A 25,138-nucleotide genomic window follows, 5' to 3' on the forward strand; every position below is an offset into this window, starting at 1 on the left:
TAAGGTTTATATGTGTGAACATAATTCATCAAAACATTCGCAAATAAAAATATTCATCAAAACATAATTCATCTAATGGCCACTATCTGCTGCATGCTGGATAATCGTGCCCAAGTTGATGAAATTGATAAAAAGGATTATCAGAAATTTCTTATGGGGGGGCACATAGGAAAAACAAGCTTGTGCAAAGGTTGCTTGGACCGCGCTTATAAAAAGGAAAAGTGCAAGGGGGGTGGGATTGATAGATCCGTGGTGCAAACGAAGGCATTGCTAGGCAAACTAGTGGTCAGGAGCCTACAACCTCTTGAGGCACCTTGGAAAGTTCTATGGCGACGTAGATGGAAGATGTGGTTGCCAAGACAAGGAGGACGTTGGCCAAGCAACCCATTTTGGGGCTTTGTGCCAAAAATGAGACCCAAATATTGGGGAAGTATGCAGAGTCTTTGTGCTATTGGAATTATGAAAGCATGGCAAGAAATCAGAAAGGGGATCACATGTAGGTGGAGAAATGATGCATATGGGCGGATGTACATGCCAATTGTGTGGAACCCATTGATTAGAGATGTGGATGGGCTGATGATAGGACAAAAAGCCGGTTTCAAATGGGTTGAGTTAATCAATGCCCAAGGGAATGCATTAGTGGAATGGGAGAGGTTTTTGTCCAATGAGGTGGGCACTCAAAAGGCTAGAATATGGAGAATAAGCAGGGGTAAAGGCATGCTCAAGAGAATTACATATGTCATTGCATGCTACAGGAATACTTTGGAAAAGGAAGAAGTAACAACCTCTGAAATTGCGTGGACAGGTCTTATAGATATTGAAAATTGTTTAATTGGCATTAAGGGAATGAAAGTAGAATCAAATGAGGTATGCTACTACAAACTAGAGCACGGAATGGTAAGAGTTGAGCAACCAACCTTTCAAAGAGAAAGGCCGATTAGGCCAATCGCAAAAAATGGCAAGAATATGATTATTGACCCTAAGCCAAGGGAGATCACACTGGCGACCGTGTGTTGGCCTATAGAAGGGCATTTGGATCTACTATCATGGGACCCAACGATGTATTTTTGGAGAACTCAAGGACAAACTGATGGGGAAAAGCTTGTTCAAATTTTCAGGTATAACACGAAGATTGGGAGGCAAATTATTCTAGAACAAGAACACGACAAGATTGCGGCAAAGAAATTTTGGATACTGGAGGGCATTAGTGAAATGAGACTAGATAAATTTTGGAAAATGATATGGCATGACAGATATGACTGCAAGATAATGATGTGCTTATGGCTTATTGCACATAGAGCCTTGTCGGTAGGGATGTGGGGTAAAGGCCCCAATGTAGACCCTAGATGTATTGCATGTGGACAGATAGAAAGAATTTCCCATTGTCTATGGGAATGTCGCGAGGTAGTGGCTATATGGGGAAGGACACTACGTTTGCTTTGCCTTGCCTCTAGTTCGTTCACCCTCTGTACGATAGAACATGCGATGCTCAGTACAGAGGAGAGAATGGCATTGTTCGGTTGATCACTGACAACAGGGTACCTACATCTTGTGCACAGAATCAAAAACTTGGAGATTTTTGGATGTTGCTTGCCCCCATTACTATATGGTGTATATGGACAACAAGGTGTATCAGGGTATTTTCAGCACACAAACACCCTCCAGCTGAATCGATTAAGCTAATCTGACACACATTAATAACTACACTTAGAGCTCAATATGTGCGGATTGATGGTATTGATGATGCTGCTGAACTAATGAGGCTGAATTTTCGAAAGTGATGGCGTACTACACCGATGGCCACAACAAATGGAATGGATATACTATGGAAGTATGAAGTACCCAGATGGTTTTCCCCCTCCCATTCGTTGAACGAGGGGCGTGAAAGACATGGCATGTGGGATAGTGAATGTAGGTGAAGTGTATGAAAGGATGGTTAGAGACATATGTGAAAGTGTAAGATAAATCAACGAGATCTCTTATGTAGGATAGGATAGTCTTGGCACGGCCTACCCGAGAAAGGGATCGAGTTTGTGTATATTTTAACTAATGGAGTATATTCTTTTTTGGAAAAAAAAAAAAACATTCGCAAATAAGAGGCAACGCACCACCCCCACAATGTCTTGCTATTTACTTACATGGGCAAACCTAGAGATATGATTAAATGTACTTGTATATAAGTAAATATTGGTTGATTTTAGGATCTACACAAAATGCAACTTCATTTTGGTTATAAAAAATGTATGTAGCTCTTCTACTTCAAAGAGATCTACATCATCATGAAGTGGGACCTTCAATCTCAATCATTTCCATATGTATATATGGCTTCCTACTTCTCAATTGCTCAATATTATGAAGAGTTGGGCATTGTAACATGTGCAATATTCAATACTATGCAACTATGGCTCTTTTTGGCCTACCAAAAAGCGCGCGAGGTATGTCAACTTAGGGTCATCGTGACCTTCCTCATATTGTCACGCACCATCTTCTTACAATTCAATCAATTCAATCTCGACAATGATAATTAACAATCATTTTAGAGCAACATATTATGTCCACATGGCACACTTGAATCTTGATAGTGATAATTAACAATAATTTTAGAGCAACATATTATGCCCACATGGCACACTTCAATCTTGACAGCGATAATTAACAATCATTTTAGAGCAACATATTATACCCACATGGCATGATTAATAAAACATGTGTCCGCATTTACATAAAGACAACACGTCAATGCTCAAGAGCTAGTTGCAGCCAAACACGTCGTAGGACAAAGCCAAAATTGTATCACACAAGTCAATGAATCACTTGGCACCGTGGGGTCTAAATTTGTAATTTTACAAATGAAGGGAACTTGACTCATTATCTCTAACCATCAAGTGAGAATGTCATATGTTATTCTAGGCTATGGGCTAGCAATGCCACGTTTGTCATAGTCATCCTAACAATGTAAGGATCAAATCATCAATGCATCTATTGAACTAATTAATCACAATTGAAAAATGATTATTAAACTATTGAGGCAAAGAGAGGCCAAAACATATGATCATGGACAAGACTTTGTGGGTTTCTAGATTTGGGGATTACAAGTCTCATGAGTATTTAAGCTAATGATTTTGTTGGGACTACATGTAACTTAATGATGTCGCGTGCATGCACAAAAGTATACGAGTGGTATACATATCAAAGCCTTAGTTTTGGTATGATCCAACCGGCCCCGACAAAGGCAGGCACAACGACCATATCCTCATATCTAGTAATTGTAAGTGGTTGAAGGGCCGTGTGGCGTGGCGGACCCTCAAGAAGAAGAAGAAGATTAATGATAGTAACAGGAAAGGAAGGCATTGAACCCTTATCCTCCATCCAAAAAGGAGAGGCCTCTTGACATCAAAGAAAAATCAATATTGTTTATCTTTTGCTCAAAAGCCTGGTAATGGAAATAAGTTAATAATATACATAAAATAAAAAACAGAGAGCAACAATGGATATGGATAGGATAACACAAACCGAAGTTGGCCCTCATTTTGATCACCGATTGGATATTTTAATATCCGAGCTCAATCTGGCTATGGTGGATCATCCGACCTCATTTCAGCACAGGGCTTAGCTAACACCGGATATGATGATTCTCTCAGATTTCATCTCTACATTCATCTTATTACCTCTTTATATTTGAACATTCTCAGCTCCACAGTATAGATCATAGCATCATTGGCGCACATAATGGAAACTGTGATGAATCATGGGCAGTTGTTATATTCACTTGGCCAGCCATGGACCACATTCACACATACTAACCACCCATTGGGAAGGAAAAGGATTCATCTCCGGAGACGATCTAGATTACACTGGGCATTTCAACCACAAACAAGAGGTAGATAAAACAAAATGTCATCCCAATTCACACATTTACGCACTTGGGATGTCATTACACAATGTCTATGTTTATGTTTATTCAAGTACATGCATTTGCATTTCTATATGTATAAAGATACACACTATAATTTCACTTGGTCTTTCTACCACGCCAGGTATAGGTATAGGTATAGGTATAGGTATATCTATAGCTATAGGCGTACGTGTACATGTACATGTGTGTATGCATATGCGAATGTGTGTAACGTATGCATGTGTGAATGTGTATGTGTATGTGTATGCATATTAAAGGAATAGCATGACTTGGATCATGTAGTTTTTGCAAGAGATGCATTGAAGGTTGCAGAGGAAGAAGATGAATCAGAAGCACAACCTGAGGGGCCAATAAAGAAGTTTGTTAAGTTCCCAGGAACTAACAAGTTGAAAGTCACAAGCCAGCCTCCAAAAGTCAACAAAATAGTCTTTGTGGCAGGAGCGACTGGAAAGGTTGGCTCAAGAACTGTAAGGTAAGTGAAGTATGTAGGAATGTTGATATTATTTTGTGACTTTTCACCGGCATTGAGGTTTTCCCATCAGTAATATAAAATACTATATCACTAGAAAAATATTTGTTTTTGGGCATGTCTTACTAGCACAACAAAGTGGTTTTGATCAACAATTCACATCTCATTCAGAGAACTCCTGAAGTTAGGCTTCCAAGTCCGTGCAAGTGCAAGGAATGTAGAGAAAGCTGAGACTTTGTTTCAGGTTAGTATGCACTCCAAATTTTTAAAACACTCCAGTACTTCACTTGAACATAAACAGGCCATTTGCAAATAACCTCATCTCTGTCTTTTATTTAGGATGTTTTGGAGAACACCACTATAGAAGCACAACCAGAAGAAACAAACTCTTTCACTCTCTTTTCGGTAATTTATTCTTATTCGATGTATTTTGAATCTTTGCAGCAAATTTATTTCAATGGAAGCGTAAAATCAATACCATTCCATGCTGTAATATAAATGCAGCCAGCAAAGCTTTTTGCTTTTCTTAAGCCCAAATCTGTGAAGCCACAGTTGGATTTAGTGGAATGTGATTTGGAGGTGGTTGAAAGCATTGCACCTGCTTTAGGAAATGCTGGTGTTGTAGTGTGTTGTATTGGTGCAAGTGAGAAAGAGATACTTGATGTTACCGGTCCTTACCGTATTGACTACAAAGCTACAGAGAATTTGATAAATGCTGGTAATCATGAAACATGATTTTCCCCTATAACGCATGTCGAATTAGGATTCATTTATTTTGTTGGCTTTTATTGTCTTAACATATCCTTCACATGTGTATTCTAATTCCTTTTTAAGGTCTACAAGTTTTCTTTGTACAGCTTCTGCAGCTGAAGTAAATCATTTTGTGCTATTGACTTCTTTGGGAACCCAAAAATTTGGCTTTCCAGCAGCGGTGTTGAAGTTAGTCCATTTTGAACTTTAACCCAAAATGTTCAATTTCACTCAATAAATATCTGGTGTTTTTAACCCATTGAAAAACTGATTTGTGGTGCAGCCTTTTTTGGGGAGTTCTTCTATGGAAAGCCAAGGCTGAAAAGGCTCTGGTTGAAAGTGGACTTCCATACACAGTGAGTAATCTGCATTGTAATGTGCTCTCTCAATCAACATTGTACACATACCTTGAAATCTCAACTCAAAATACCAAAATTGTACATCCAGATTGTTCGGCCAGGTGGCATGGAGCGACCCACTGATTCATATAAAGAGACTCACAACCTCACTCTTGCAGAGGCTGATAAGCTGTTTGGTGGTCAAGTATCTAATCTACAGGTTCTTGACTTTGAACTCCAAACCACGATGAACAAATCAGAATTAATGTTCCTCATGCTCATGCTCCAATTGATAATTGAATCATGTGGCTGCGCTTAGCAAGCATAAACAAATCAGAATTAATGTTTCTCATACTCATGCTCCCATTGATAATTGAATCAGGTGGCTGAGCTTATAGCAAGCATTGTTGAGAATCCAGATATCTCAAGAGACAAGATTGTTGAAGTCGTTGCTGAGACAACAGCTCCATTGAGACCCATCAGAGAGTTACTAGAAGAAATTCCAACTTATGGTGCACAAACAGTTCCAATTTCTCAAAGCAAAAAGCCTCGTCCCACCATATCCAGAAATAGAAAAGAGGTAAAAATTAAAGTGTCACTCATTTAGATGTTCCTATGTCAAAAACATCACACACATGAATGAGGATAAAAAATGCTTCCTAATTTGTAATTCAGGAAAGTAAGAGGCTGAACAATGTGAATGAAGACGAAAAGCTTGAGTTGAAGGCATTACGGGAAAGATATGAGGTTGAGATTGAAGCCGCAAAAGAAAGGGAGAATGAGGCAAAAGCTGCACTTGCAGAGAAAGCTGAATTGGAAGATAAAGCAGCAGATATCCGAGCAAAGGCAGAAGCTGCTGCTTTGGCTGCAAAGCAAGCTAAGGCTCTTGAGGCGGCCATTCTAGCAGCAGCTAGAAAAGGCAATGTGTGAGTTCATTAAGGCTAATATTTCCCATTCATATTTATGCGTCATGCATGCACCCATAAGATTGTTTGGTCACAATATTACTTTCATTGCCTCTCAATGCAGACTTTCAGATGAGGAAAAGCAAAAGATACTGGAATCAGTGAAAATTGAAAGTCTGCAAAATGTTTCAAGTAGTAAAGAGTTGAAAGAAGAATCTAAAAATATATTCTCCTTCTTCAAGCTGCCAACACTAGGCACTGAAACCGTTGCTGATGACGGTGGATCAAATGATTCACAACCATCAGCAATCGAAACTGAGGAACAAGTTGAAAAACTAGCAGTGGCAAAGATTGTAGAGAAGAAACAAGCAGAGGAAACAAAGAAGCAAGATGCAGCAAAACTTGCCAGGCTGGAAACTGGGAAAAAGGAAGAACTAGATAAGTCAGAAATTGAAGCAAGGGATTTGAAGGAGCAAAATGCTAAGAGGGAGGAAGAAGAGCAAAAAGCAGCAGATCAGAAAAAGAAAGATGAGGAAGTGGAGAAGAAGGCTACACTCACAGCAGAAAAGGCAGCAGAAGCTGCTAAGGTAGAGAAAGATAACCAAACAAAGAAGCAATCTTATGCAGTACTATCACCATATATTGGGTAATCTCTACTTCATGCGTCTAAATCATTTATATTGACTTGAATAATAGGTATTAATGATTTCTCTGAATAGGTTTGAAACAATAGTATTCTTCTTTGAGATGCCAAGTGTTCTGTCGTTTATGTTCGCAAAAGATAGTATGCAATACAATTTGTTCAAAATAAACCAAGGAATCCATCTTAGATTTGTTGATGTATACATATTCATATTCATCATATTCTTGCATGATGCATGTAAGTTGCCTGGGCTCAAGCCATACAGGAGACGAATTGCAAGCAAGAAAAAAACCTGGCAGAAATGGTGAGAGTTTAGCATTGTATAATCTTCAATTTTCCTGGCTTGTTTGTATAGTAACTTGTAGTGCGAAGAAAAATTCTATTAAGGGCATACCTTGCAATCGAAGTCACTTCTAAATCACAATCATTATCATTGAGCTCTACCATTTTAATGGGAGCCAGCAAGGACATAAAGTTTTCAGATCCTAGATTGACATGCATAGAGTTTCAGCTCTACCGTCATTATGGGAGTCTGCAATGTCATCCTCTATACCTCTAGTACTCTCTTTCTACATGTTTTAGATTAAATTCTTCATCTACATATATCCTCATTATGAAAAATCAGAATTTCATTTTCATGTCTCATCCATCAAAATTTTCTCATTCGGTTAATGATTTTCAAGATGTTTACTGAAAGAATGAATTCTCTGTTAAATCGAATGAATTCTCTCATTTGGTTTCCCAAGATGTTTACTGAAAGAAAATTACTCTTACACAGGTTTCCTGGACTGAAGCCACCCCGTCCTCCAACACCAAGCCCCCCTGCATCAAAAAGTGAACAGGTGACTGAGCCAAAAGTCATAGAACAAACTGAACAAAAGGATGAATCCATATCACCAGTTAAGAACACCAAGGAAGATAAGGAGATCATAACAGGATCAATAGAAGACATAGAAGCAAGGAAATTGTTGACACAAGAGATTGCAACAAGGGAAGAAGAAGCGTTGGCAAAGGCACTGGAAGCAACTTCGTTTGTTTGGCCTTGGCAGAAACCTAAACCTCTTGAGGAAGAAAAAGAAGAAGTCGCACCTTCGCCGTCAGCTTCACCTTCGGAAAATGTGACTGATATACTTCCATCCTGGTCAAGGCCCCTTTCACCTTACACACAGTATGTATTATCCTCGGAAAACAATTTTTTTACATAGCTGGAAAAGAAGATTGTCAATGCATGTCTATGTAACTTGGCCTTCTTTTTTTCCATTGAAGAGCAATTAAGAATTCTCAGCTTGTTTGAAATGGTTGTTCCTAGGTTTCCAGATCTCAAGCCACCAAGTTCACCATCTCCAGCTGTACAGGTAGTGGAAGCACTGCCAAGATTATCATCATCTACTTCTCTGTCTCCATATGCAGGGTATGTTTTAATCCTTACAGAATTTATTTATTTTTCTCATGGATTGTATATAGCTCATGTCTACATTGTTACTGATAGAAAGCAATGAAAGCAATGAAAACTATTTCTTTCCATTGCAGATTCCTAATCCAAACGCACCCACACCTCCACCCCCTTCAAAGAGCATCTCATGTTAGAATACATACCCATGTCATCATATTGAGCATTTTTTTGATGTGGTGGAAGCCTTCCAGTCCAGTCCATGTCCTGTTTTTATATGTAATGTACTACTGTCAATTGGCGAGGCATCCTGAGCACCACTTTGCATACTCATGAAAGCCAAAACAAATTCCCACACTCTAATGACCATAATACAAATGCCAACTGTCTCAATAACCTAATTTGAACTATTTGTGGCAAAGAGAAGCCTCTAATGCCATAATCTCGTGGCATAGTATCCTTTCTGTGTATCGTCCAAGAAATCATTGTCATAAAGGACTCTAATATTCCAGCTCTACCAAATCGTCAACACCTTTACATCCTCTCTTTATTTCCTCCACTTCAATGTTCAAATTCCAATGCACCACATCGCATTCTGCATACCATATTAGGATGAAGAGCCATAAACCAGACACCTGTATATTAGTTACTGATAACTGCCCCTGATTTTGCATATCCATGATTTAATCCATCTTCCGCATCTACATAGAAATCTTGTCTAAGAATGGCTAATCCGGGTGTTTGTAATCTTCATTTAGCCAGACTTCTTTGTAAGATAACTTGTAGCACGAACAAAAACTCTATAAGTTAGAACTATCTCTAACTCCATAGGTAGATACTTATTGTTATAGATTTAACATTAGAATGGTAACGTATGTCATTAGGGATATACGGATTTGAACCATAGACATTCTCAGTCATTCAGAGAACATACCTTCCAATCAGAGTCACATCTAGATCAAAATCATCATACTTGAGCTCTATCTTTTTTATGGGAGCTGGCAGGGCGATAAAGTTTTCAAATCCTAGATTGACATGTATAAAGTTTCATTATCATTCAACTCTACCTTTTTTATGGGAGTCCGCAATTTTATCCTCAACACCTCTAGTACTCTCTGTTTCTGTGTGATTAAGACTAAAATCTTCATCTACACACATCTACATTATGAAAAATAAAGGTAGATTATAAGAGTTTCATTTCCATGTCTCATCCATCTAAATTCTCTCATTCGGTTAATGATTTTTGGAATGGTTTCCGAAGACGTTTACTGAAAGAAAATTACTCTTACACAGGTTTCCTGGACTGAAGCCACCCCGTCCTCCAACACCAAGCCCCCCTGCATCAAAAAGTGAACAGGTGTATGAGCCAAAAGTCATAGAACAAACTGAACAGAAGGATGAATTCATATCACCAGTTAAGAACACCAAGGAAGATAAGGAGAGCATACCAGGATCAATAGAAGACCTAGAAGCAAGGAAATTGTTGATAAAAGAGGTTGCAGCGAGGGAAGAAGAAGCGCTGGCAAAGGCAATGGCAGCAACTTCTTTTGTTTGGCCTTGGCAGAAACCTAAACCTCTCGAGGAAGAAAAAGAAGAAGACGCACCTTCACCTGCACCTTCACCTTCGGAAAATGTGACTGATATACTTCCATCATGTTCAAGGCCTCTTTCACCTTACACGCAGTACGTAGAATCCACAGAAAACAATTATTTTTAGATTGCTGAAAGGGAATTCACGTTTACATGCTCTTTTTTCTTCTTGTTTTCCATTGAAGGGCGATTAAGAAATTCCCAACTTTTTTGAAATGGTTGTGCTTAGGTTTCCCGATCTCAAGCCCCCAAGTTCACCAAGATCTTCTCCACCTGCCAAGCAAGAGCTTGAAAAAATGGTAGTGGAAGCACTGCCAAGCTCATCATCATCTACTCCTCTGTCCCCCTATGCAGGGTAAGTTTCAGGATTTGAAGCCTTTCTTGTTTTTCTCCTGTATTGTATAGCTGATGTAGCAACAATATTGTTGATAGAAAGCAATGAGAACTCTTATTTTGTTTTGCAGATTTCCTGATCTGAAGCCACCCATACCTCCTACCCCTTCAAAGTGTTTGTCATCTTAAGGTGATTACAATTATCATGACATGAGATGAGTATTTTGTAGGCTCTGCTCTAAGGTGTGCCATGGCAAATGAGTCATAGGAAGACACCTATTGTTTGACATGTAAAACTCTAAATTCTTCCTCTTCTATTCTAGGCTTGTGCTGTGCTGAATGAAGAGTGTCTGATTTAATCTATTGGTGTTCTTGCAATAAGCATGATGCTATCTGAAGATTGTATACCATTTGTCTCAACATTCTTCGCAAGCTTCACTGTCTGTTTTCTTATGTGGATTTTCGTTAACAAATTGGTATTTGGAGATCAATAACTAGTTCCACCTTTGGGCTGCGAAGGCTGCACAAAATTGATTGCAAATGCAACAAAAATCAGCACCATATATTTGTGTTTAGTCCCTCGATTTCGGTATTCTGATCAATCAAAATCAAATTTGCTGCAGGTAATCAATCCAGCAATCAAAATATCTGTGTGTAATCAAATTCATGTCATATATCATTCATAACCTGATGATGTGTGAATCTGAAAAAAAGGAGAACATTCATAACGTACAAAATGTGGGATCCTAGACATGTCCTTCGAATTTCTATGATCTCATCCATCGGACAATAAATAGAACATATACGAGAGAACCTACCTACGGATCCATTAAGAGCTTTGGGTGACAAATCGTCGCCTTTTTGTTTGGTGATTCCTTTTGTTTCCCACTCCGGCCAATACGTTATCAACCATAGTTTTTCCCTACATTGAATCTGGTTTTAGAGAGTTTTTCCCTACATTGAAATAAATATAGCAAATTTTGAGCTTTACCAAGTAGACTATCATGGCAATCATTTGCAAATTTTGATTCGTTGGAGTCTATGATATGATGTATAAAGGTGTTGTTTTCACTTTGTACTTTAGGATGTATTTCCTCTGAGGGATAATGGGCAAGCCTAGATCTTTGATGAGTATTGTAATCACTGCAATAACAATTGGTGTTGTTAGTTTGCAAGAAAACTATTTATCCAACATCAAATTTCCTTGGTCCTAACAATTATCTAACACGTTTCAATCAAGTGGATGACTATTACTGCCTCAATTGTCCATAGTATGAGACAAGCACAAAATTACGCGTAATTGTGAAAGCATCGGAAAACAAAGACTTGTATACATCTCGTCAACCCAAGAAATGGACGGAGAAAGATCTTCTCTCTCCATTGATGAAATAGGACTTGAACGAATTGTCAACATTAAATGTGTGCGTGTTGGGATTGGCTTTTTCGACTCTATCATCTTGCATTCTAGAGTTACAAATCTCTTTTTTGCACAATAATAAGGCAAATGAGTCTCTACATCTTTTACAAACTCAATCAAGCAAGGGACTATGTACAATCAACCTGGTTGTTGATGGATAAAACGCTTGGATCTCCTCACACATGAACACAACACAATGAATGCATGCATACGTACAAATCATGGTATTGGTACTACCAACAAGTCTCTACATGTTTTACAGACTTGATGAGGTAGGATCGATGAGGTGTGACCAACGTGGTTGCTAATGGATAGAGGCATTTGGATCGACCCTCTCATTTGGAATGACAGCAACATAACCCCATGAGTGCATACAATGCATAGCATAACATGATGAAAATTATTATGTCTTGTGTGTTAATATGTAGACACGCTATTGATCGGGATATCAAAGGGTACTGATTTATGCGCCTTTTGAAAGCCCCCTGACACTTCTATCAAATGGATCTTCGCCCATGAGTGAGTGAATTCTCCACGCTGGTTCATTCTTTCGCAGACACAACTACTACGGAATTTACTGCAAATGGATCCCCTCAAATATAATGCTATTTCAACGTTAATCCTCTCCCTGATCCTTATTCATGCACCCATTAACGTGGCCTCAGGTTCTTCATTCTAACTAGTAACTACCATGGTCATCGATTCAAATCGTGGTTAATGCTTCCTAATTAATGGTTATTTCTGTTGCATTAAAGTGAGAATCGCACCGAGATTAATGTTGGGTCTGTAATCATTACTATCTAATTGACAGAGTTTCTGTCAATAATAATCAACCCTAATGCTGGATTTGAATTTATGACAACAAAATTAATGTGGGTTTGTATTGATTACAAGATAATTGAAGGGGAACTAAGATGAGGTTAATATTGTCCAACTGTACTACATAACATTTCAATTACAGAAGATTGCAATCACATTCACATTGCTTTAATCTAATACGTGATATTAACTAACCACCATGTGGGATCAATGCTAATAGCTTGTCAACATACTATGATTTATATTCTAATCATGATTCATTAGTGCTAATCACTTGTTAATTTACCATGATTTTGAATTGATCAAGGCACACCAAGGTTCGAGTGTGAAGATCTAGAAGCTGAGAAGTGTGCATTTGCAGTCACAAGCAATGGAACTCGATGCATTTTGGAGAAGACTGTGAGGCGAGATGGCGCATCTGATTACAAATGCCAGGTGAATTAAACGAGAAATCAGTTGATAAAAAACCTATCATTGGAACTAATTATGGTTCATTATCCATAATTCGTGTTAATTATTGGCTAACCATGCTAGTCATTATTTAATCATTACAATGCATGTCAATAACTCATCAATCATATCACTTGTTAGCAAACTGCCTTAACTAGGCATGAATTAATTCCACTTGTTAATGTTTATGGCGTAAAAAGACATGCCAAGGATATGGTCAACTCACAAATTACAGAGTGAAAACCGTTCACTTTACTGGTTGAAAAACCATTCATTGATATCAATATGATGGGTGTTCCATCAATGGCACCACCAATCAATTGACAATCAATGATATTGATTTACTTACCTATCAATACTTAGTCATGTGGATTAATTATGCTAACAAACAATAATGTTTGATAACCCTTAACAATTAAAATAGTAGCAATCATGCAAACAATTAAGCTCACAATCAATGAGTTAATCAAGATATCATTAGTGAAATAGATTACAAAATTATTTATTTGTGAAATCAAGTAAGAATAACGAGTGGTGAATGATTAATACATTATTAGTGAGCTCGACAACACAATTAGCAAAGTAATTATGTTGAACAATTGATTTTAGTATGATGCAGACATCAATGGTGGCCGCAGAGAAGCGAAGGCAGTGGATCGAGAGCAACATGTGTATAAAGGTATGCGGATTGCAGAGACTGAGCGTGGGCTTCTCCACTGACGCTCTACATGAGCACGAGTTCACAATGAAGCTTTGCCTCTCTGACTGCCTCAAGCGATGCCCTAACATCAATGATCTCTACACCAAGCTAGCAGAAGGAGAAGGTTATTGATCCTCATCCATCAATTTAGAATAGTTAATTTATTAGGCCTTCCATTTGCACCCTAATATTGACTTCTCCATTACAAAATAGAGGATCGACTCTAGCTTGATCACTTATGATGTTCATAATTGTTCTCCAATAATCAACCCCAGCCTCCAAATGATCAATGAGTCTCAATAAACCAATTAATCAATTAATTTTCTACAGCACTAAGAAGTTGCCCAGTCGAGATTATGACCCGTATCATTGGCAAAGTCTTCAGACTTATTTGATTAGCCAACTTTATTATGCAACTTAATAAATTCTAATTTATGTCCTGCAATGCCAAATTCATTACACCCATAACTATGCTATGATCACAAATAATTTCCAAGACACAAATAACCGCATTATTATGCCTTTCCCTACGACCTAATCACATCATGAACAGTTTTTTCAATCATACTCATTTGCAGGGAATCAGATTAAGCACTTTATTATGGGCCATTAACATGACACGCCATGAAACTATCAGTTAGCTACACCCAATCACATCTCAGTCAAAATAACCAATTAACTGCATTATTATGCCCTTATCAATGCTCAACCCACTACTATGCACTAATTACAACTCATTTCCAGGTAATCAATTTACCACATTACTTTTGTCCTTTCACTATGAATGCCTTTGTCACTTCGTTAACAACGAATCGCTTTATTATGACCATAGGATTAGGCCTTAATCACGTCATTAACCACTTCATTATGCAACCCTAAACCCATTTCAAAACAAGTATCGACCACAGGATTGATTAGCAAAGAAACTAGATTGATAATATGTACTTAATGAGGCATGCTTATTCACTCGTCTGAAATTTTTTGATTCTTCAGGTATCAAGTTGGAGGATCTCTGTGATTCTGTAAAGAGGAGGATGCACAGACTGATGATAGCAAGGCAGCAAAAGAAACAGCAAGAGCAAGACCTACGTCGCAACATTGAGAAAAAACAACAGTCTCAACAATCACCACAAAATGATACTGCTGACCCTCCGCCCAGCCGCCCAATATCCTTAGCCCCCGCTCCTGCCCCCATTACACAGCCCCTGATATGGGGGGTGGCACCTCCACCCTCTTCTTCCGGACGTAACAGAGGAGCATATATACCCCGTGCACAACCACCCTCTCAGGTACCTGTCACTACCATTGACAAATTCCCTGCTCTGGCACCTACAAGCCCCAGTAACGATTTTGATGACTGGTTCAGCTCACCTGCTCCCTCCTCAGAGTATTACCCCATTCAGCCCCCTGTCCTCCCACCAACACCCCCCATTGCCTTGCCTCTGCCTCGCCATCATTTTCCTTTCCCCTTCCCTCATTTTGGAAACTATCCTCCTGCTCTCGGCACCTAAAAAAACCTCACAAAAATAGTGTAATTTTGAGCATTTCTCACAATACCCACGGATATTGTCTTCATTCTTTTGACACGCAAATCCTTAAGGTGTTTATTGCATATTTAATATGTAGAATGCTCTTGAAAATCCTAATTTCTTTACATTGTTGTGGAGGATATAAAAGTATTCCTTAAATTAGGACTAATCTTCTAATACGTTCATGGACTTCACAAAATATGTAACATATGGCATTTTACGCCCTTACCAACTCATGGAAAAACCACAGGCACAGAATTTTTCAAAAAGGCCTACTATAAATGTGAATAACTAAACACATGTGCGGAATAGAGGACACAGGTACAGATTTTTTCAAAAAGGTCTATTATAAATCGGAACAACTAAACACAACTTGTTTGGAACAGAGACAGGAAGCTAACCTCCAGCACGAAATTATTTTGAGTTATTCATTTTGCAACAAGGAATTATTTTGAGTTATAATACAAAGGCATCATCATTTTATAACATTGTCAGATCTTTGCCTTCAAGTTTGGAAAGTGTTCCCTTCCCAATGGAGCAGTTCACAAGTACTTTATAATATCCTTCTGCAATTGAGTAAATAATAGATCATGGACCTGTTTATAACATTGAATTATAATCAGAAATTAAAATATGAACATTAATTTATACCTCGATTGTGGATGGAGATACAGTTGGTGCATATCGCTCAATAACTTCCCCATCTCTATTCACCAAAAATTTGGCAAAATTCCACTTGATAGCATCACCAAATATACTTCCACCCTTCGCATTCTTCAAAAACTTATATAGGGGAGATGCATTGGTTCCATTTACGTCGATCTATCATGAAAAACAAAATGCTGTTTATCAGAAAACCCGGAGACAATGCTTTTATATCAAAATCCTGAACCCTAAATCCAGTGCATTCATATCAAAAGCCCTAAATCCAATGTTTTGATATCAAAAACCCTAACCCCTATGCTTTTACATCAAAAACACTGCATACAATGCTTTTACATTAGAAACCTGAAACCTATATATCAAAATCCTAGACTCAAGGGTGCCAATAAGTCCATGAAACTACCTTATCAAATATTGGATACTCAGCTTTGAACCTAGTGCACACAAAATTTTGGATGTCCTCATTTGACCCAGGCTCCTGCCCACCAAATTGATTGCACGGAAATCCAAGGATCTCCAATCCTGTATGCATTGCTAAAGACATGATCAGAAGAAAAATGCAAAAAAAAAAAAAAAAAATACTTGATGTTCATGTAGTTCATCTTCTTAGAGACTGAACAACCTTCATTTCTATACTTGTTGTAGACTTCTGTAAGCTCAGTGTAGTTGGATGTAGTCAAACCACTGAAACAAAAGACCCTCATCAATAACATGTCATTAGAAAATCCACAGTTATGATACGACCATGTCAATGAAAACATGCTTGTCAATCAGCCACAATCTGGATGGCCATACCCTGAACATTAACATAGGGTTAACAGGTATTCCATAGAGATAGCTACTCTATAGTACACATGAATCCCAGGACAGCTGCAGTATGTATATAGACCAAGCCTTAATTTGTTTGCATATAAAACAGCTAGCTTGACCTATTGTGGATTATGGTAATGGTTTGAAAAATAGACCAAGCACTACCTGATATATAAAGGATTAGCTACTTTAATGTACATTTCATTCTGGATGCCATTGTTCGAACATCTACCTAGGACTAATTGGTACTATATAAAGGCCAAAGTGCCAGTTACATATAAAATGTTGACTATTTGCAATCTTATCAATGCTAGACGTAGTATGTATGGATATATAAGAACCAAAAGCTAAGTATACACAACCCATGTTAAGATGGGATTTTATACAAAGAATAGTGTTGAAGCTGACATTTTTCATTCAATGTGATGTTTTTCATGTAGATCGCATGTGCACGCATGCACATATCCTGGATACTTTGGCATCTGACCACACAGGTGTTGGGACTAAAGACATTGGCAAGGTAGCCATGTGCAATTTATTCCTCTGTTCAGTCATAGGTTCAAACAGCTCCATACAAATGATTGGAAAAAAGCCTCTTTAGTCTCAAAAACATATGTTAATTTAGTCTCAGGGGAAAACTCCAACATATTCAGTTTCTCTATCTCTCAAATGCCCCTTAATTGTTGTCGTTTCTGCCCAACACTCTTTTCAAGCAAATAAAAAGATCCAAAAGACACATAAAAGCAGAATTTTGTGTTCCAATAGGATTAAGAGCACGCATAAAATCATTGCTTACATATGACTTAGCTCACACTCACTACGATGTAGGAAGGGGTGTTGGGGCAAAGAGTAGTCGATTATGCACATTTTTCCCTAAACAAGTTCAGGAGTCTAAGTATCACATTTTGATATAATGCTTTGCCTTTGATCACATTCAACTTATGTTTCCCTCACATCTTCCACCAAACCCAATCCTTGAACAAATTTCTCTCGCAGTCACAATGTGTACTCTCAATTGCAACATTCAAAGTTCTTGAACATTGAGATCTGCAACTCCCTTTCACATATATTATGTAAAAATGTAATATATTTGGTCTCATAGGTCATATTTGCCCTCTGAAGACAATAATAAAATGTATCTATCTTTCAAACCCCAAAAGAACATTGATATTTGCCATTTTAAAAACAACTTGTCGATTTATTCTGTTTCTCTCACTAACAAGGGCGTATAAACAAAACCTTTGGAATTTGCTCCCTTTCACGAAACAAACATGGATATTGCAACTATTATTCTATCCCATCACAACGCACCAACAAATGGAGCTTACATAAATCAGGGTTTCGTGGGATCATTTTACATAAATTGAGGTTTCATAACATTATGTTAAGCGAATTAGGGTTTTATGGCATTATTTGACGTGGAATTAGGGTTTCGGGCGCTTACCATTGAGAAGCTACATTGACAATAAGCAGCACTTTGCCTCTGTAAATGCCGAGATTCACATCGTTTCCTCGAGCATCCTAACATAGCATTAATTAGAACAGGTTAACCCAACCCCGGTTGCAACAGGTTAATCCAACTATTCCGAGAACACCCACTTGAATCTTCCTTCGATTTATACAGAGAACAACAAGCATTCCCTCATAATAATGAAAACAACAAAGAAACAGCAAAAACGAAAAACAAAAAAACACAGATCTGCACAGGTTTGTTCTTACTTTTACGGTGATGTCATAGATGCTAGAGGGCAAGGAAGAAGCCATGGAATGGGAAAGGAAGAAGGGGTTGAAATTTTGATAGAATTATGGGTAGATATTAGACGCAAGGAAACTAAGAGGACGAAGAGTGAATATTGAATGATACATATACATATGTATATGTATATACATACATATATATACATTATTACATATATATAGGAATGTTGCTAGCAATGCATAGATATATCTACATACATACGTGTTAGGATGCCTGAATTGATGATATGTGTTGGGTGTCTATACTTGATGATATTAAGGTTGGACCTCATATGTATAGGCTTCAATATCCATAGAGTATGGATAATCTTAGATTGGGGATAGGATTGCATATATTCATGGTGTGGGGTGTTGTTGGACCTAGATGTGGGTTAGGTTGCATGTGATCATGCGGGACCTGGGTGGTGTTGGACCTCGGTTTGGCTACAGTTGATTACTCGGGTGTTTGTAGTTGGGCCTTATGTGGGCGGGCACTAGGTAATGTTGGACTTGGGCTTGGCTACACATATTGATTATGTGGGTGATGTTGGATCTAGTTTTGGCTATATTGGTTGTGGGTGTAGTTGGACTAACCGCTTGTCAATATCATACATACATAGGTATGTTATGTATGTATTTTTACATTTGTGTGCCCCTCGGGCCTCAATGCAATAAATAAAATGGTTTTTACAATGCAAAGAATGAATTATTATATATTGTTCCTAACATAACACGTTTTCAGTTCTTTGCTTTTTAGATAGGCTTTTGTCGAGACTTGAGGTGAGGTAGGAGAAAGAAATAGGTATGGGAAGACGAGAGGAATGCACGGTTGATGGAAATGAGCAACTAATACCACATTATCAAGGTAGATGGTTCGTTGGGAAGAAATAATAACTTGGAAACTTGTGTTGAAGATTAGAGCGAGAGGATTGTGATTGATTTATAGAGTACAAAAATAATCCGTTGAAGCGAGTGGAAGACACATGAGTCCTTTTTGCATTGATATAAACAAACTTGACTCGTGGAAGACAAATTTGACCACATTGTTCGTCTCGTTCGATTTGAACCATCTAGTTTAGGTGTGGTTGTATAGTAATAATATGAAACATCTAGTTTTTGTATTGTTTCCAACTCTCTGACAGTCTCTTGGAGCCCTCAAAAAACCTTGAAATTCTTTTTCACTTCCTTGTGTACCACATAAACCACCTTAACCAAACATTGTCACAAACAATTCTAATTTCACTTCTTCAAGAAGTATATTGAATGTAGATTTTTACTTTCTATTTGGCAAACAAATTATTGACTATTTATTATGCTTCAATTTGTTTTTTGAATCCAAGGTGAATCAATCTTTTTCGAGTGGAGGGACATTGACATGGTATTGTATCACTTTTTGTTTGTATGTGATGGAAAAAAGAAAAATGTCACGGCCTTCTTGGCCTTGATTGAGCACCTTAGGTTTTCAATTGGCAAGGTAACATATGCAAATTCTCCACCTTTATTTATTATTCCACTTTGTATCGACATGCATAATAATAGTTCAATTTTCTAGTAACACGTAACCAAGAGGACAACCAACAACACTAACTGAGATTTGCAACAGAATACATTTGATAAGTTTTTGGGGGTACATGTGAATAAATCGTGCTTGGTTAGGTTACCCTAAAATGGACACCCTAATGCTCATATATAATCAAACCTCAAGGTGGTCTTACATCACCACGCCTTTGTCTCCCTTGCTCTTGAGATCCCTTTCATCTAAGCTTCCACGACTATAGTCCTCCCCATTCATATGATATTATAACTCAATCTTAAGTTGGTGAGTCTTCTCTTGATTTATCCTAGTATCATTTGTGGAGTAGATAACATTGTTGTCTACCTATCATTGACATTGAAATTTTCCATTAAAGCTTGGACATAGAACTAGAACGAGAATATTGGTTAGAACAAGAACCTCACAACATGAATGAAGGTGGCCTTCTCAACTATGGCAACTTGAGAACTTTTTTTTTTATGCCGCGGTTTGAGTATGAAGCTTCAACTTAAATAAATAGATCGAGTATTCCACAAGCTTGGTAGCTGAGAGAACTGCTCAATGGTGGCAACTTAATAACATTTTATCACTTTTGCCATAGGTTGAGCTAGGCAGTTCACTTGCATAACATATAAGAATGATAAACATTAAATGTCATAGAGTGTATCTTGAGAGAAGAAATTTCATACATTGTGGCATCTTAACAATTCGATAATTTAAAGCCATTGCTTGAGCTAGGAAGCTCCCACTCAAGTAAAACACAAACACAAAACTTATCAACTAATACATGTGTGTGTGTGTGTTTGGGGGGGGGGGGGGGGGGGGGGGGTGTAGGTGTGTCAAATTCAAAAAATATAGAGATATCACATAGGGCAAGACTAGAATATTGGAGTGTTGAAATTTATAGCATGATGGTTTGGGAACTAGTGGAGAAGCAAAGTTTGATTCTCACTTTCCTTAAGAGGGTTTCCCTTTAGTGTTTTTCTCCTTTAGCATGCGCTCTCGTGGGAGACTATGCTTCTTTGACATCGTCATAGGGAAACGAGATATTTTACAACAATGGATTTGAATAAGAAAATTTTGTGTTAGGTCTTATTCATCAAACATATATAGCCTTATCTATGCTATAGTGTTTGCAAGGCCAAACATTGCATTCCAAATGGAACATGTTAGAAAATTCAAGGGAAGTCCTAGTATAAGGCATTGGGAGATAATGAGCCATATCACGAGACATCTCACGGGTACAAAGTACTTGAGTATGTGTAAATCCAATATTGAGGTACACAAATTATAACTTTGTAGGGACGATGAGAGGCTCACACATAACTATTATTGTTGTGCATCTACAAAGACCATGAGTGAAAGCAATCCACCACATCTCACGAGCACATGAAATCGCAGCCAAGATGATAAGCAAGTTAGTGTGGTGGCCATAATTTCTTCACAAACACTCAAAAGAAAGGGTGTGAGCTTGAAGTGGGATCCTGAGTTGTAAACAATCGAGTAGTGATTATTCTAAGGGATTGATTGAAGAAGCCAACTTTCCTTTACTGAGGACCGTCAAATGGTCCAAAGCGCACATCCATTTTAGATTGAGATATTCTAAGGGATTGATTGAAGAAGCCAACTTTTCTTTACCGAGGACCGTCAAATGGTCCAAAATGCACATCCATTTTAGATTGAGATATTTCAATCCACATTCATGGCTTTGCTTGCATTGTTGCTAGATTATGATATTAAGTTAAACTATTGGTTATCAATCTACATGATTACATACCCGTGATGTGTTGGTGTAATGGTAATGGGGGGACACTCCAACCCCTAGGTTGGAGGTTCGAGTCTCCCCGCACCAACATACATGTGGTACCTAAAAAGGGCGGTTTGTGCCTGTAAGTGACGGTGACAACAATGACGGTTTCGACGATGAAGAAGGTAAAATGTAGCCTGTCTACAAGTTGCATGATGGAACGTGGTGCAAGTCTCATCATATCTCCTAGAGGTCAACCTTGAGTGCATGTATCTCACTCGTACCATTTGGTACACCCCCCTGATGGACTATGTACTGCTAATAAAACATGACTTCGTGTGAGTTGTAGCCTTCGGGTGAGCCAAAGTTAAAAAAATACTAAAGTAGTATCTCTGAATGGAAAAAAAAATAAAAAAAATCTACATGATTACAAGAAGCAACTATGAGTCAAACAAGTACTTAGAAAGATTAGTAAGTTGATAATTTTATATTAGTCATACTTGCAAGTAAAATTTGTGTGTTATGGAAGATAAGTGAGATTTATAGTGAAAAAAGTCAATATACTTAATTGCAACTACAATTCGAAGTTGTGTTCAAGTTGCATGATTGTTGTGTTTGAAATTGGAATAGGTAGTCTAAAATGCAAGGGGCATGATTCTCACATGCAACATTAGTAGTTCATGGGTTGAAGGGCACAATTATGTACATGCTACATGAGGCTCAACCCTAGGGAAACGTGTATGTCTCATGATCGAGTATAGACCCATATGGAGGTAGCATGGCCTTGGGTCATAGTCCCAAATAAGAGTGTAATTTTGAAAGCTTACCGACATTAGAAAAGAGCTTGCCACTGGCTCACCTAAAGATATCACCCACTAGCATGATACTTGAAAGTTCATAAATGGCCAATTTTTATACACATGTTCATTACTATAATATCATGATTCATATCCCTAAAACTATTTCTTCCACTTTAATATTAGAATTTTGGGAGCTTTAAGTTATGTATATCTAATTGAGCAACATTGATGTATTTTCTCATTGCCTTGATATATAATGGCATTATATCTTTGATCATTCAGACATAATACAAAACATTTCCAATTTTCCACGTCCATAAGTACATAGTTACACCCATTATTATTGTATGTTATGCGTCCCTTTGTTAGTTTCTCAATGGAAGGTTTGTGATAATGCTCTCTCTAATGGACATGCCATTATTCTATTATGTGACAACATATTCAAAGATCCTACGATCAAATGCAATGTCTATGTGTGTGTGTTTATTGAAATTAGAAAGAACATGGTTTTAGAATACATTTCTATTGCACTTTCAATGAAAATATTATACAAAGGTATTCTGGTGCTCAATAATGTATTTTTTATTTCCTTATGGTACCCACTTTATGCTTTTTCATTACCTCTTTAGGAATTAGGATCATTAGTTGGGCATATGTCTATCGTGTGAATAATATCCAGGAGAATATGCCCTCCCGTTGTAATTAATAGAAATGATCTATGGGAATATGCATTTCGTAGTTCAAAGCTATAAAACTATGTTTTCGATGCAACAATCATACGATTTCCATTGAATTGCATTGTATGGATATAAGCTTAAAAGCACAAACTTTAAGTTATATATTAATTGGATATACTCTAATAGCTTGATGTCCCCCGTGAAAAATATGTTGCTTTATTGTATCGAGACTCAATACTAAGGAGCATATACAATAGTAAAAAGGGTTTAAATTTTTATACGACTGCTTCTTACCTTTTGTATTTGAATATGATGGTCCATACATTTCACACCTTTGTGATGTTGACATTGAGAAGAAGAAGACAATTGTTTTCCAACTTTTTCTTAAGGACGGTACAAAGCTCGTGCAAAGAAAAAGAGAAACCAATGCATCTCATCATCCAAGACGACACACAAAGGACTTTATTGGATATTGATATGTACTATTCTCTATGGTCCTCTCTTTCTCATATCTCTTCTACACATTCTTCTTCCCGTGTCTCATCTACCCCTTCTCTCCCAAGTCCCTCCTCATATCTATAGACTAACTTTGTGTCAATAACCAGCTTGCTATCATATCAAACTCAGAGAGTCTACACATAAAGATCACAAAAATATAAAGCTTCGCATGTTACATTTAGTTACAGTTATGACAAGCTAGTATTGGATCCATACAACAAATCAAAGAAGGATACATGATTAAAAAAGTTGGAGCACCATATTACATAATGCAACAATGAAAAAACTTTCTCCTATTAGGTAAAACATGAAAACAATGTGTAGTAAACCTACATAATTAGAATTTAATATACATTGCGACAATAAAAAAAAGGTTTGTGTTGTGGTACAATTTTTTGTTTTGTTTAGCTTTTTTGATGCTGAAATACTGTATAAGGTGATTTAGTTGGTGGGGAATTCCGACTAGTATTAGATACCCCTATTTTTATGCTTCCTTATCGCACATTTATATGGCAATGCCATTTTCTGCTTGTTTTTTATGATCTTTTGGATCTACTTGTAGTTATTATAAGGGCATGAATTTATTACAACATTGAAAGCAAGTTTTGCATGCTAATAATTGTTTCATCAAGGTAGATCCTGAAGTAACCATGTTATCATGAATTGAAAACATTTTGGATAATCAACAAAGAGTCACAAGGCACATTAAGATGTAGAATGTTAACACAACATTTTAATGTGTGGAAGTTGTAACAAAAAATATTTACACTAAGGCAATTTTCTTTTTTTCATGGCAATTTGATTAACGCTATGTCGTTTGATCCAACAAGTCTTACCCTAGAAGGAACACTTGGGTAGCAATAATCCAACGTGTTATATACTATTGGCATGCTTCCACGCTACCCAATTTGTGTTCTTCCATTTTAATATAGAAAAGTCATGTTTATATGAGCTCAAAATTTCTTTAGATTGCTAGTGGTTTTCGTCTTCATAGTACAACTCTTTGAGACAATTGTTGTTTTACACAAATTGGAAACATTCCACCGATGTAGTAAAATTCAAATTACATAATGTATACATACTACATATGCTTGTTAAGATAATACAAACAAATACGTATTTGCCCCAATACACATAGGTGAGAGAGACTTAATGTCTTGTTGGCAAACTATGGACAATTGGATTGTTCTAGAATAGACATTACCATCCATAACTCCCTTTTCTAGGTAGGCATATGCCTTTTGGCCATAAACAAACAAGTGTTAACATAAACTCCAAATCGAAGATTGCAACGTTAATTGTCAATGGATTTCAACACGGTAAACAAACATCCCATGTCATGGTGATGTAAGACCAACCCATGCACATCCATCAACGCCAGAGTGTAAGTGGCACTCCTTTTAACCTTTTCTTGTGAGGACAC

The 25,138-nt window shown here is 37.5% G+C and overlaps 3 protein-coding genes across 8 annotated transcripts; 2 read left to right on the plus strand and 1 right to left on the minus strand.

The window, feature by feature from the left end:
- Positions 1-3,466: 3,466 nt before the first annotated feature.
- LOC147870011 (uncharacterized) lies at positions 3,467-10,739 on the plus strand. Of its 3 annotated transcripts, XM_087335827.1 has the most exons (16): positions 3,470-3,880; positions 4,199-4,388; positions 4,557-4,629; positions 4,725-4,790; positions 4,890-5,103; positions 5,243-5,324; positions 5,419-5,491; positions 5,583-5,693; positions 5,856-6,053; positions 6,149-6,399; positions 6,503-7,024; positions 7,800-8,189; positions 8,331-8,432; positions 9,705-10,094; positions 10,231-10,356; positions 10,466-10,739. In XM_087335827.1, the coding sequence occupies exons 1-16, from the start codon at positions 3,730-3,732 to the stop codon at positions 10,521-10,523; spliced, it is 2,997 nt and encodes a 998-aa protein (XP_087191953.1). In that variant the 5' UTR covers positions 3,470-3,729; the 3' UTR covers positions 10,524-10,739. The 3 variants fall into 3 exon arrangements, with proteins under 3 accessions (XP_087191968.1, XP_087191961.1, XP_087191953.1); XM_087335835.1 differs by lacking the exon at positions 8,331-8,432 and having other exon boundaries at positions 3,468-3,880; positions 7,800-8,128; positions 10,016-10,094; XM_087335842.1 differs by lacking the exons at positions 8,331-8,432; positions 9,705-10,094 and having other exon boundaries at positions 3,467-3,880.
- Positions 10,740-12,248: 1,509 nt separating this feature from the next.
- LOC147870012 (uncharacterized) lies at positions 12,249-15,427 on the plus strand. 3 transcript variants are annotated; one of them, XM_087335876.1, is made up of 4 exons: positions 12,249-12,416; positions 12,878-13,005; positions 13,640-13,844; positions 14,714-15,427. In XM_087335876.1, the coding sequence occupies exons 1-4, from the start codon at positions 12,335-12,337 to the stop codon at positions 15,229-15,231; spliced, it is 933 nt and encodes a 310-aa protein (XP_087192002.1). In that variant the 5' UTR covers positions 12,249-12,334; the 3' UTR covers positions 15,232-15,427. The 3 variants fall into 3 exon arrangements, with proteins under 3 accessions (XP_087192002.1, XP_087192010.1, XP_087192019.1); XM_087335884.1 differs by having other exon boundaries at positions 12,286-12,416; positions 13,630-13,844; XM_087335893.1 differs by having other exon boundaries at positions 12,296-12,433; positions 12,895-13,005; positions 13,630-13,844.
- Positions 15,428-15,622: 195 nt separating this feature from the next.
- LOC147870013 (putative phospholipid hydroperoxide glutathione peroxidase) lies at positions 15,623-18,553 on the minus strand. 2 transcript variants are annotated; one of them, XM_087335904.1, is made up of 6 exons: positions 18,442-18,553; positions 18,167-18,243; positions 16,535-16,596; positions 16,316-16,434; positions 15,901-16,071; positions 15,623-15,815 (listed from the first exon to the last, which is right to left on the minus strand). In XM_087335904.1, exons 1-6 carry the CDS (start codon positions 18,484-18,486, stop codon positions 15,792-15,794), a joined length of 498 nt encoding a protein of 165 aa, XP_087192030.1. In that variant the 5' UTR covers positions 18,487-18,553; the 3' UTR covers positions 15,623-15,791. The 2 variants fall into 2 exon arrangements, with proteins under 2 accessions (XP_087192030.1, XP_087192038.1); XM_087335912.1 differs by lacking the exon at positions 18,442-18,553 and adding an exon at positions 18,322-18,375.
- Positions 18,554-25,138: the final 6,585 nt, after the last annotated feature.

Source organism: Azolla caroliniana, unplaced genomic scaffold, assembly GCF_043228905.1.
Source record: "Azolla caroliniana isolate FFs.n. ecotype wild unplaced genomic scaffold, voAzoCaro1.0.p SCAF_1, whole genome shotgun sequence".
NCBI lineage: Eukaryota > Viridiplantae > Streptophyta > Polypodiopsida > Salviniales > Salviniaceae > Azolla > Azolla caroliniana.

Bases quoted from the DNA above. Each gene is read 5' to 3' on its own strand.
- LOC147870011 (XM_087335827.1), top strand. From the start codon at position 3,730: ATGGAAACTGTGATGAATCATGGGCAGTTGTTATATTCACTTGGCCAG. The intron at 8,433-9,704 runs GTATGTTTTAAT...ACTCTTACACAG, and splicing joins TCTCTGTCTCCATATGCAGG to GTTTCCTGGACTGAAGCCAC. The intron at 10,357-10,465 runs GTAAGTTTCAGG...TTTGTTTTGCAG, and splicing joins CCTCTGTCCCCCTATGCAGG to ATTTCCTGATCTGAAGCCAC.
- LOC147870012 (XM_087335876.1), top strand. From the start codon at position 12,335: ATGGATCCCCTCAAATATAATGCTATTTCAACGTTAATCCTCTCCCTG. The intron at 12,417-12,877 runs GTTCTTCATTCT...GAATTGATCAAG, and splicing joins ACCCATTAACGTGGCCTCAG to GCACACCAAGGTTCGAGTGT. The intron at 13,006-13,639 runs GTGAATTAAACG...AGTATGATGCAG, and splicing joins CATCTGATTACAAATGCCAG to ACATCAATGGTGGCCGCAGA.
- LOC147870013 (XM_087335904.1), bottom strand. From the start codon at position 18,486: ATGGCTTCTTCCTTGCCCTCTAGCATCTATGACATCACCGTAAAA. The intron at 16,435-16,534 runs GTTGTTCAGTCT...CAATGCATACAG, and splicing joins CAACAAGTATAGAAATGAAG to GATTGGAGATCCTTGGATTT. The intron at 15,816-15,900 runs GTATAAATTAAT...ACTCAATTGCAG, and splicing joins TATCTCCATCCACAATCGAG to AAGGATATTATAAAGTACTT.